This window comes from Prorops nasuta, unplaced genomic scaffold, assembly GCF_024137725.1.
Source record: "Prorops nasuta isolate Cenicafe-Biocafe unplaced genomic scaffold, Cenicafe_Pnas_1.2 PNAS00033, whole genome shotgun sequence".
In the NCBI taxonomy this organism is placed as follows: domain Eukaryota; kingdom Metazoa; phylum Arthropoda; class Insecta; order Hymenoptera; family Bethylidae; genus Prorops; species Prorops nasuta.
Genome location: NW_027116830.1, coordinates 1,536,938 through 1,548,901, shown reverse-complemented (window position 1 = coordinate 1,548,901; position 11,964 = coordinate 1,536,938). Strand labels below are relative to the sequence as shown.

Genomic DNA, 11,964 nt, shown 5'->3' with positions numbered 1-11,964 from the left:
TCTCGTGTTTATTTAACAAATAAATTTCTTCTCTAAGCGATTTGGTAGACTGTTTTCTTTTGCCCGGGGAAACGATAATATCTCAAAGTTAATGGTTAGCACTCGACTCACGAATGTGTCGCGCTTCAAGTATACGTATATAGAAAGAAAATCTGAGAAACTTCACAGGAGTTCCTCTGAATATTGAATTAAGAAGCTTCATAAATGAACTTTTTATTACGCCAAAATGTCCGACTTGCGAAAACGGTAAAATGGCTTTTATTGGTTTTATCTTATATCTTTAAGAAAATTAAGATTAAACGATAAATCGCCATGTAATAAAAACTAGTCAAAGGAATTTGTTTATCGAGCCATTTTCAATATGCATGAACTGTTTTAACGGCAACGTTCGCGCCTTTCTTTAACTCGGCAGACGGTTGCAAGTTTCGCGTCGCTTCCTCGATCGCACTCGAGAAAAATCTCTCTGCTGAGAAAACACCGTGAGGCAAAACCTCGAAAAATGTATACAAAAGCTCTTTAAGGGAAATCCGCATATCGATATTACAGAACGAAATATAGATTTTAAACTTGCGGTGGAATTTTATAAAGTCGTGCTTTGGCTCATTTTTATATTAAATTTGCGAGTAATGTGGGGGAGACCTGCGGTGAGATTGGTGTAATGTTACAATCAGCCCTGTGACACTGAATCATTTTTGGTATCCAAATAATGTCGACCATTTTCTGTGGTACCAGTAGTCAGCCGCGTTATTCATCTGACAATGTATTTATATTATTAAATTCGGGTAATTAGCATTATTAATCATGTTATGTTTGTGCTCATGTACCGAACGCGTAAGGTTTTTGACATTAAAAATAATTTAAATAATGTTTATAATTAATTTAAGACTACGTAGATTATACTATCTAATGCACTAACTATGACTAAAATAACCTTAACAATAATAATAATTTTTTTTATTGAAAAGAAAATAAATAATTAAAAAAATGAATATTATTGATTTATATTAAATTTTACAAAACTTTGAAAATTTTTTTGTAATAGATAGTCTTGTTTATATGTTTTTTCTAGAGTCCTAAGATATTGTATCATACGCGTTCTTGTACAAAATTGTATAATTTCAAACAATATATCACTTGCATGCTCGTTACATGGAAAAGAAATTTTTTATTCTTAAATGTTTCGTACACATCATGGGGGAAGGGGAGGAAAGAGGGCACAGCACCAAGTGACTATGGCGTCGCATAACAGCCACGGATTTCGACGATCGTAAAGATTGAGACGATAGACCCAATAGACATACCAGTGTGTCATAGGGCCGGTTACAACTTGACAAAACTGGGGCTTTGCTATAGGGAGAGTATAGCAAATACAATGATAGCAAAGTGTCAATTTATAACTGTATACATATATAAATAAATTGGTGCCCCAAAACTGCGAAAATTGACCGATAGTTTGTACTGATAGTATGCATATACACCAATACACATATTCTCATCTCACTGTCATTGTATTGGTATGCACGGTCCCTAAAATACTGTACATCGTGCCAAATTGATTCATGGACCTCTCGGCCAATTTCACTCCTTACTTATTGTCTCTATGCTAATTTTAAAAGTTTCGCCAATTAATTTATCACAGACAATAAAATATTGAAAAGCGCAATCATATAGTGATAATATATATTGATAATTTAATTTATAATGCACTACGCGGAAAAACTTCCGTCGTCCGATTCTCAATTATAAATTTATTCAAGCTACGATCCTCCCCATAAGCAGATAAGATTAGAATGGAGTCGAGTTCCACATAGAAGTTTAGACACCATCTCTCGCACCGGCATGCAGAGTGATAGCCGAAAACGTGAGTCAATATAATGAAGCTATATCTGATTCTAATTTTAAACCCACTATAGCACTTTAATGACGAAACGAAATACTTTTTTTTTTATTAATATAGCGAAATTGCTGAGAAAAAAAGAATTTCTTTAATTAATTACTTTTATAACATAATTATGTTTTCCTTTTATACCTTTGGGGTACCATTGAACAAATAAGCTAAACTCGAATTTCAGCGTGGCACTTGGCTTAAGACAAAGACTGAACTAAAGAAGATGTTGAAGGTTAAAGCGAGACTATTCTTGATAATGGCGAAGGCAGTTCTAATCGGAAATGCTACTTAACGATACGGGCATAGCGTTGTGTATGAATGATATCGTTAATGTTGCGGTTTAAAGGATTGCATTTCTGATAATCTAATTTGGTGAACGGAATATCTGCGTGAAGCTTAATTATACTATTTTATTGTGGTCAGAGAGAAGATTATAATCGAGGGTCCGAAAGCATAAGGCGACACGCGCTCGAAACTCTAGTATGCGAGGGAGGGGATAGCGTCAACGCTCCGCGAAGAATGTAAACTTTCGAGTTCATTTAAAAAATTTTCAAATCGCAATTTCCTACTTAATAATAATCGGATTTACTTGTTTTTTGTGGCAAATATTCGTGGGTTTTCAGTGCTTCTGACTATTCCAGACGCATCTTCAATTTTTTATAACATTTGTTGATAAGAAACAAGTCAATTGATACTAATGCAAATTGGAGGCAATATTACGATCAGGACATTTAAAGATAATCATCAGATGCCGAGAACTACAAATAAGGCTGCCGCCGCGGCAAAGTATTAAAGTGGTTCTAATAATATCAGCTTTTATTTCAATATATCCAAGCGTCCGGGGCTGAATGGCAATTATATCGAGAATGAATTGTTATTTATTAGCTGTTGCATGGGTTTAGCTTGGGATGAGTTGACGTAGATTTTTGCAAAGAATCGTCAAGATCAAAAAATTGTGGTGTAGTGGTGTAATGCTTACTTTCCTGACTGTATACGTCGTCATATTCCATGCTATGCTCTGTAGTTACCGACAACCGACCGGTACCGATCATACCGACTGCCGCAGTATGTTTTGGTAGCATAATTCAAAATGGCGGAGTTGGCAACGCTGGATAACGCAAGTGAGATTTAAATATTATATTTTATGTGCAATATTTGCGTATTGTTGGATTTATAAATTTCGAATGTCTCGAATTTGACAGGTAAATTTATTTTATGGTTACAATTTACCGTACGTCTTTTAACTTTGTTTTTAGAAGTTCCTAGATTGGATGGACCTCGTTTATGTCCGTATTTAGATACTATCAATCGTCAGTTTTTGGATTTTGATTTCGAAAAACTATGTTCAGTTTCGCTGTCAAGAATCAATGTGTACGCGTGTCTGGTTTGTGGAAAGTACTTTCAAGGGAGAGGCACAAATACACACGCTTACACCCATAGTGTAGCGGAGAGTCATCATGTTTTTTTAAATCTTCATACATTAAAATTTTATTGTTTGCCAGATAATTATGAAATAGTAGGTAAGTACTAGGTATGGATTTCATTTCTTGATTCATACATCCAGATGTTAATGATTACACATGCTTGTATTATAGATTCATCCTTGGATGACATTAAATATGTTCTAAATCCAACATTTGATAAAGCTCAAATTGCTAAACTGGATAAAAGTGATAAATTATCCAGAGCGATCGATGGATCCATGTATTCGCCAGGAATTGTTGGAATGAATAATATTAAGGCGAATGATTATTGCAATGTTATTTTACAGGTAATTTCTCTTTAAACTTTATCAAATATTAATTCTTCAAAATGGTCAAAACATAGCCCTTCCTAATAGAAATAATATTTTAGGGTCTTTCTCATGTTACTCCATTAAGAGATTTTTTTTTAAGAGAGTCAAATTACTCGCACGTAAAGAGACCTCCTGGAGATTCTTCTTATCTTTTGGTACAACGTTTTGGTGAATTAATGAGAAAATTATGGAATCCCAGAAACTTTAAAGCACATGTCAGTCCGCACGAAATGCTGCAAGCTGTTGTCTTATGGAGTAAAAAAAGATTTCAATTCACAGAGCAAGGTATAAATTGTAGATTACATGATATTTATCTAGATTTTTATATAAGTAGTGCATTTTTTAATAATTTTTTATTTATATCAAAGGTGATCCAGTAGACTTCTTGTCCTGGTTTCTTAATGCACTTCATTTAGCATTGAATGGTACAAAAAAACGCGATTCAAGTATAGTTTACAAGACATTTTTGGGTCATATGAGAATATACACTCGAAAAATACCACCCTTAGAATTGGAGGAAAGTCAAAGAAGCGAGCTACTCAATACTGTTGAATATGGTGAAACTGTAACAGAGAGTCCTTTTCTTTATTTAACTTGTGATCTGCCTCCTCCTCCACTTTTTAAAGATCAATTTACAGAAAATATAATTCCACAGGTATATATTATATTATAAATCTATATTGCAGTAACATACAAATTCTAACAAATTATGGCTTTCGTGTATTTAATCTCAATGTTTTCCAGGTTAATTTATATACACTATTAAATAAATTTAATGCTATAACAGAAAAGGAATATAAGACATATAAAGAGAATTTTTTGAAACGGTTTGAAATTACTGAATTACCACCTTACCTTATTCTGTATATAAAGGTAAGAGAAAAATTTATCTCTCTTAAAATATATTTAGAAAGAATACTTATGCTTACTTTTTTTTACAGAGATTTACTAAAAATACCTTTTTTGTTGAAAAAAATCCAACTATTGTTAATTTTCCTGTCAAGTAAGTGTTTACAAATTTTATCGATCATTATGGTATATATTTGATGGCATTTATAATAATAGCAACAATTTTTAAATGAAAACCTATAGAAATGTCGATTTTGGAGATATTTTGACACCAGAAATAAAAGCTAAACATCCACATACAACATATGATTTAGTAGCGAATATAGTGCATGATGGAGAACCAGGCCAAGGAACATACCGCGTTCACATTTTGCATCGAGCAACCGGACAGTGGTATGAAATGCAAGATTTACACGTAACTCAAATTTTACCGCAAATGATAACATTAACCGAAGCTTATATTCAGGTAAGGTTCACGTGTGGTTAATTGATTAATTAAATGCAGTACAAAATAATTATCTTATGCAAATAAAATATCATTTTAGATCTACGAATTAAGGAAAGAAGTATTAGCTGAAAATGGTGAAAAAAAGTCAAAAAAGACTTGATGATGTAAACAGTTATTTGTAATAAAATTTTACACTTTGTATATCTGTGAGATATTATAAATACTTTCTAGCAGCAAGAAACTTAACGATCGGTTCAAAACAAATTTTTCTAATCACTAATTACAATGGATTAGCGATACTTTTTAGTACCCTTTTAAGTATACAAATATTATTAAAATATTAATCCTAAATCTTTTATCTTAAAAGAAACGAGATTACTCTCAATCGGTAATGCAATTGTATAATTCGTTTTGTACTATTGCTCAAGCCCAGTTTTTCCTTCTGTTGGTAAACATCTTGATAAACTTATCTAATCGCTAAAGAATAGTTTAAATAATTCATTAATATTTAACGATCACTCAAATTGACCGAAAAGTTAAAAACACCGGTCTGGGTGATTTTTTGGTGGCCTTAGCGATTTTTGAGTCGAGGTAAACCGAGGATTACCGAATGTGACCGAGGAGATCGGAAGTGCAAGCTTATGGAAGTTGATGGGAAGTAAGAGATGGGAAGGGGAACTAGACGTACAGGAGGGAGGGCCAAGCCAGTCAGTGAGGATTTCGTTTGGGTGTATGTGTGTGTGTGTGTGTGTGTGTGTGTGCTTTCATGGTTGCTTCGGTTGCTGTTTGCTTCTGAGGATTGGTAGGGATAAAAAGGCACTGGTAGGGGGGAGAGGTACATACACACTTACACAGTTGAAACTGCCGACTTGAACCGACCGTATTGCCGAGAGAGACCCGAGTCGAGCCGACGACCGACGTTCGAGTAACAGCCGGCCACGCGAAGCGGATTTGTGGTTCATCCTCACGGACGTCGTTGCTTTCTTTACTTTGTTATTTGCGCGCGTTTTTCTTTTTCTGCATCAACTCTATTACTTCTTTGTCTCCTCTTATCGCGAGTTCAACGATTGTTTTGGGAAAACTTTTGGAGCCGCAAATTCGTCGCGAGTGTACATGCTATGTTTTCAGTGTTCTGTGTATTGCCATTGGATACAGCACGTGGATTATCACCGGTTTGAACAACGCACATTTAAAGGTAACACCACACCGGAAATTGTGCCGGAAGCATGAACATTTAAAACACGAATTTATTTTCATTTACGCGCGCCTACGGGTGTGATATTTATATCTAAACATGTGCATGTGTAGACACACCTGACCCCTACAGAACAGCAGAGGAGTCGGTTTGACTTTAGAATTGAATGGAAAAAGTGTCAAAATAAATTTTTTTGCTGATTAAGTTTATGCGTAAGGAGAATCAGTTACATCTGCTAAAAGTTGTTAGCACTGGTAGTAACGGTCTCGTGCAAACAACGGCGACTGATCACTCGAGAGATTCTTTCACTGCTAGCTGCGTCCGTGGTGAGCCTGAGAATTTGCATAGAAGTTTATTAGACGATTCTCGACAAGACTCTTAAAAGGATTCAATTTTTACAGACAATTTTTGCAGAGGCTCTCTATACCTACTCTAACTTTTTCGAGACGAGAAATACACACATACCATTTTACTCCCTTTTTGGTCGTAAAATTGTTACAATAGATTTACATTGATTAGAGAGATCAAGATTGAATTGATCATATAGGTTTATTAAAGAACACCACGTAAAACGGTCCAAAAGCATGCACTTGAGAAAATGTTTCTGCTCATTTCCCGCAGCTATTAAACATGTCAAAATTCTGCATAAAACCTCCTTAGATGCACATAGTAAGAGGTTTGAAAAAGTCCATTGTAAAAACTTCACATCTGCTACAGTTACGGTGACAAATCTTGTTTCGTCTATACGCTAGGATGTTTTATGTGGCGGACCCTGAATATATTTTCATGGAATGTCGCGGTTTCTTGGCGAGGCTAGAGCTTCTAATTTTCTTGTGGCAGTTATTCTCGAACTGCATGAGGCAGCGAACGAACGCGCGTCGGCGTCTTGCCAATGTTTCTACGTGCTGTGAGGCCGTGTGCCCCTCCGCTTGCCGCTCTTATAGCTCCCTGTGTAGCCTAAATACCTGTTTTGCGCGCGAGTCACGGGCACAAAAATCTGTTGAATCGCGTGGCGGCCATATAGAGGGACCGGCGTGGCGGGAGGGGCCCCAGAGTGAACACTCTCCTCTGTCCCCCAGGGTTCGCCGTGAAGAGAGGAGAGAGCGGTGGAAATAAAGGCGTGGATGGGGAGGGGTAGGGGTACGTTGACTCTCCGAAGAAGTCTGCACGAGTTTCGAATTCCTAGCATCCCGACTCTTCAGGATGTAAACGCTCTGTTAAACCAGTTTCCGGCAAAGATCCTCGTGACAAATTTTACGCTTTTCATTTAAATCTTTAACGTTGCATTCCATCCTTGTTGAAGACACCGAACAAGTCAAACGTTGACCCGACCAACGAAGGATCCTAGTTGTATAGTAGTATATTTCTCCGATGCTGTAAATCGCGTTAAACCAGTTTCTGCTTAAGATCAAGGATACCCTCTGGATGTTTACCATCGCTCGTCATTAGTCAACCACAGATATTTCAGCGAAGATTCTTTCCAACAGTCGCGCGTTTAATCTTTCATACCTTGTTTTTCGATTCTGCTGGACGTTCCAAGAAGGTTAAGAGAGATGTGCTTATGTATATGTAAGCAGTGTTATTCAAGGAGATTGACTAAACATATTTGGATGGAAGGTTGCAGCTTGTCGGCTCTTATGCAGATACTATTTAAATTTGGACGTATGTATGATGGCTTAGAAAGCAACAGCTCAATACCATTATAAAGTCATACAGGTGGATATTTCTGATCGCGTGTTTAGACGGTTATAAGACTGTCGAATATTCAAATAGGTTATTTTTGCATTAAGACTGAATGTTGTGGAAAATCAATCGTAAGATATAAAACGACGAGGGATGATTCGGGTAGTGATGCCGGAATTGAAGTTTTTACAGCAAAGTAAGTGAAGGGGGGGGGGGGGGATAAAATATGCAATACAAATGCACGCATACATGGGATACGGGATTGTTTTTGGCGCAAAAAAGCTCAATTCTAATATCAATGCCCTCTGTATGTAGGAAAGTTCCTTAGAAACTGTGTACGTTTACCGTTTGAATATCGACGGAAAGCTCATTGAATTACTTTGATAGGTTATGTTTAAGCTTACCTGCCAGTAGTCTCTGTTGTAGACTAGCCGCCATTAGGCGACGTGATTCTCGGGACAGGCCAGGGATATTCCAACTAAGGGACCGGACAGCAGGTGTTCCTTGTAGCTGCACAGTGCACATGTGCATCCCACCTGTGTGTACCTCTGCTCTTTCCGGCTTCATTTTAACCTCAATTTAAATTAAGCATGATAAATAGCCTAAGTGACTGACTACTGATATCAATCTGGAGGGTCCAAAACATCTACTATTCTATTCTATCCTATTTCAAGAATTGTCGTAACGGCCTTCAGGCTAAAAATACGTGTCACTTTATGCTCAAACAAATGGAGGATTAAAAATTAACTTTGCTGGAGGGCTGACGGGAATACGTGGTTGAATCTCTACCCTTTTCAAGCTTTTTGGGTCACTCGAACAGGCAGGTTTGGGTCAACAGTCGACGGTTAACGGATCGGTTTTATCACCTCCATTAAGCTGCCAACTACAGTATATTTTAAAAGCGAGACACTCCATCGTTAACGCGTCATGGAAAACATTTCCAGTCTATTTTTCTGGCAGCATTTTACTTGGATTCCCGCGACTTTTCCGTTGCATTAGCAAAACACTTGGGGAACCCAAAAACCCCGCGCGACGCTGCTTGTAATCCGTAGTTACGAAGCTTCCCGGTAGGAGCGCGTCTGTCAAATCGTCAAGGAGCGAAAAGTGGGGGCTGGAACTGTCTCGTCTGCTGTAATTGGCCAAATTCTCAGTTGCAACGTCCTATGAAAAGGTAAAGCCATAAAGTGCATAATCATGACTTGCAAGGAACAATACAAATTTTTAAGACATCTGCGAAGAAAATAAGCGAAAAATTCCATTGTTTATAACGATTCACGACAGGAAGTATTAAAAATTTCTTCTCGAGCTTCCAACTAAAATTTGTAATTGGTTGCATGCTGCCGCACGAGAGAAACAAGGCCCTTTCGTAATATGTACAACGGATGATTGCGAAAGAGAAGAAAAGATATTTATTATACATTTACGCTTTGATTGTTTACTGCTGAGAAAGACGATAAGCACAGGTTTTCTTTCAGGAGATGATGATAATGACGACGATGATGGTGATTAGAAACGGAAGGACAAGAGCGTGACTCGCGCGGATCGAATACAATGGACATGGGGCCGAACCACCCTGATCATTTACGTAATGCAATCGGATGTATGAAACAATAACATCTACTGCCATATTTTACTATATGCCCCTACTCTTTATGTTAAGAAACGTCAAAAAATATTACTAGACAACCATCGACACTTGTGTGTGCACTGCTCCAATCGGGAACTCTCTCCCCCCTCCTTTTCGATCGTACCGCTACACACCATCGCTACGAAGTATCAATCTAATGTGTTCACAGGTGGCGCTGACACCGAATCTTTTTCTGGAAATCCCACAAGCATTGAAAATCCTTTCTAACCCTACTAATTTCCACAAATTTTTACTCAACGACGTATCTTTCGAATCTCATTTGAAGTTTACTGGATTAAACTAATAATTATCTTGAAATCACTGTTGCAGGTAGTTTTATAGGTTGTCGAATTGAGTGAATATCGTATTGTTGGTAAGCTGTGACGTTACGATGTGTCATATCTTGATCTTTCGTTAGAGTTGCTGCCCATACATACCTGAACGGTCGATATAATAACGCGTCAACGTTCGTGCGAACCTCGTACATAGGCACACGATACAACGCAGAAGGAAAAAAGTTCTGAGCTTCCAAGTTTATCCACCTTTCATCAACAGCTCTGCGCGCGCAATAGCGAACAAAAATCTCGCGTAGACCTGGCAATTTTACGTATGCTTACCTCGTACAAATCTCAGGGCTTCTCACGGACGAAATACAAATGTATCTGTGCTTCCACGCTGTCGAATGAGAAAGCTGCACAATGAACGATAACGACTCGACGGTAACCTTGAGGATTTTTATCACAATAGCTAATCCTATTTGTACCTACCTCGAGACAAAAATGTGTGGAATGTTAATTACGTATTCAAGGAGGGCTACCCAGTAGGTGATTATTTTTGGAAAATATATCGTTTCCTTTTTCTCACCATTTTCGTATTTATCCTTACGTTTGTTGACTTATGTCACATCCTTTCGGTGCAACGACCGTGACACGCCAGCATACAAAAAGGGGGAAACAGAGGGGAAAGATTGCGTGGCTTCTTTCGTGCTACAGGAACGCTCTACATGCTAGATTTTAAACGAATAACAATAACTGTACTACCACTACTGCGAGTCATGTACATTTTTGTTTTTAATATTTCTTCAATTTTACACCACATCAAGAAGAAAAATGTTACTATGGATGATCTAAGTAATTTTCTACAGTTTCTTTTCTCATGTTTTTATTCAATCAGAATAGATAATGTTCAAGTAGAGATTAACGTTGAGATTCAACGTTGAAGTGAACAGGAAACATGAAACATTAAAAAGATGCTAATAGCTTTAGGGGAAGTATAATATAAAAGAGAGAGAGAGAGAGAGAGAGAGAGAGAGAGAGAGAGAGAGAGAGAAGTCCTTTGAAGGGCTTGGTTCAGTTACTGGTAATCCAATGAGCTTATTACATTGATAAAATATTTTTAAAAGTAAGCAACAATAGGTATTGCTAATCCACAAACGTTAAATAGACCTCTTCAATCAGAAGCATTGAGTTAATAATGTTTTCGTATTGTGTTAACGAATAAAAGTAAGTTTATTTTAAATTCGATTTATATAATATTGTAGCTTATTGAAGTATGATAAAAATATTGTACCGCGTGTTTATCTACATATTTAATCATATAAAAACGTGAATAAATTATATTTAATTTACCTTTTAATCTGCCGGCAAAGCGTCTTTGAAGCTTTGGAAAATTTTACGATTATATAATCGACCAAACTTTTATAAGAAGTTAAACATTTTTCATAAATAAAAACGTATGTATGTTTTGGAGAAAAATTACTAGCAGCCTACAGGTTAACAATATTGTAGTGATTTATGTGGTTATAATATTTATTATAAACACTTTTGAAAGGATCTGGTCATAACTTGATGACAGAGACAGATATTTTGTGGCCAGGTTCTAAACAATAGAACATTTTTTGTAATATTCGCTGCTTCAAGACTTGCTATATGTATGGGTGATGATGGTTCCAGTTTATCGTGAAACGAAGAACATATGACGACAAAGAGAAGTAACGAAAATAATAAAAAATGAAAGAAAGTGATAAGAGCATAGTTTGTGAAAGAAGCTATAAAAATAGTAAAGAGGAATGGTTTCAGTCGAAACATTGTCTATACTAAATGAACACTGTTTTAGGCAAACGAATACGCAATGCAGTATATTTATAATCTTATTTATTAAAAAATAAATGTTTGTTTGTTTTTTAATTATAAGAATGTCATACTATGTGTTTACATTAAGCTTTGTACGTTTTCCTTCTTTTTTCGAATAAATAAATATAATATTTTATAAACTTGTGCTCAGAGAGCTCTTTCATAATTTTATTGACTCTTTCAATAAGCTACTATGTTGAAAGAGCTGATTTGCACTGTCTTGAAAATTAAAAAAATACCTTTGAATTTTAATATAATTAATTTTACAAATTTGTAACTATTTATTTATTACAATGAAATTTACAAACTACCATTAATTAGTCATCCGAATACAATATCTTGATATT

General features: G+C 36.2%; 2 protein-coding genes across 3 annotated transcripts in view; both read left to right on the top strand.

Moving 5' to 3' along the window:
* Positions 1 to 3,273: 3,273 nt before the first annotated feature.
* Positions 3,274 to 5,181, top strand: Usp39 (ubiquitin specific protease 39). The gene is made up of 8 exons (XM_066743471.1): positions 3,274 to 3,408; positions 3,484 to 3,659; positions 3,743 to 3,968; positions 4,052 to 4,338; positions 4,428 to 4,556; positions 4,625 to 4,686; positions 4,776 to 4,998; positions 5,078 to 5,181. The coding sequence occupies exons 2-8, from the start codon at positions 3,591 to 3,593 to the stop codon at positions 5,138 to 5,140; spliced, it is 1,059 nt and encodes a 352-aa protein (XP_066599568.1). The 5' UTR covers positions 3,274 to 3,408; positions 3,484 to 3,590; the 3' UTR covers positions 5,141 to 5,181.
* A 713-nt stretch (positions 5,182 to 5,894) lies between these two features.
* LOC136783491 (rap guanine nucleotide exchange factor 2-like) overlaps positions 5,895 to 11,964 on the top strand; it is a 111,488-nt gene continuing 105,418 nt past the window's right edge. For both annotated transcript variants that reach the window (XM_066743699.1, XM_066743696.1), the window contains exon 1: positions 5,895 to 6,175. The gene's annotated coding sequence lies outside the window, so the exon portion shown is untranslated. The remainder of the gene's footprint in view (positions 6,176 to 11,964) is intronic.

Bases quoted from the DNA above. Each gene is read 5' to 3' on its own strand.
- Usp39 (XM_066743471.1), top strand. From the start codon at position 3,591: ATGTATTCGCCAGGAATTGTTGGAATGAATAATATTAAGGCGAATGAT. The intron at 4,339-4,427 runs GTATATATTATA...AATGTTTTCCAG, and splicing joins CAGAAAATATAATTCCACAG to GTTAATTTATATACACTATT. The intron at 4,999-5,077 runs GTAAGGTTCACG...ATATCATTTTAG, and splicing joins TAACCGAAGCTTATATTCAG to ATCTACGAATTAAGGAAAGA.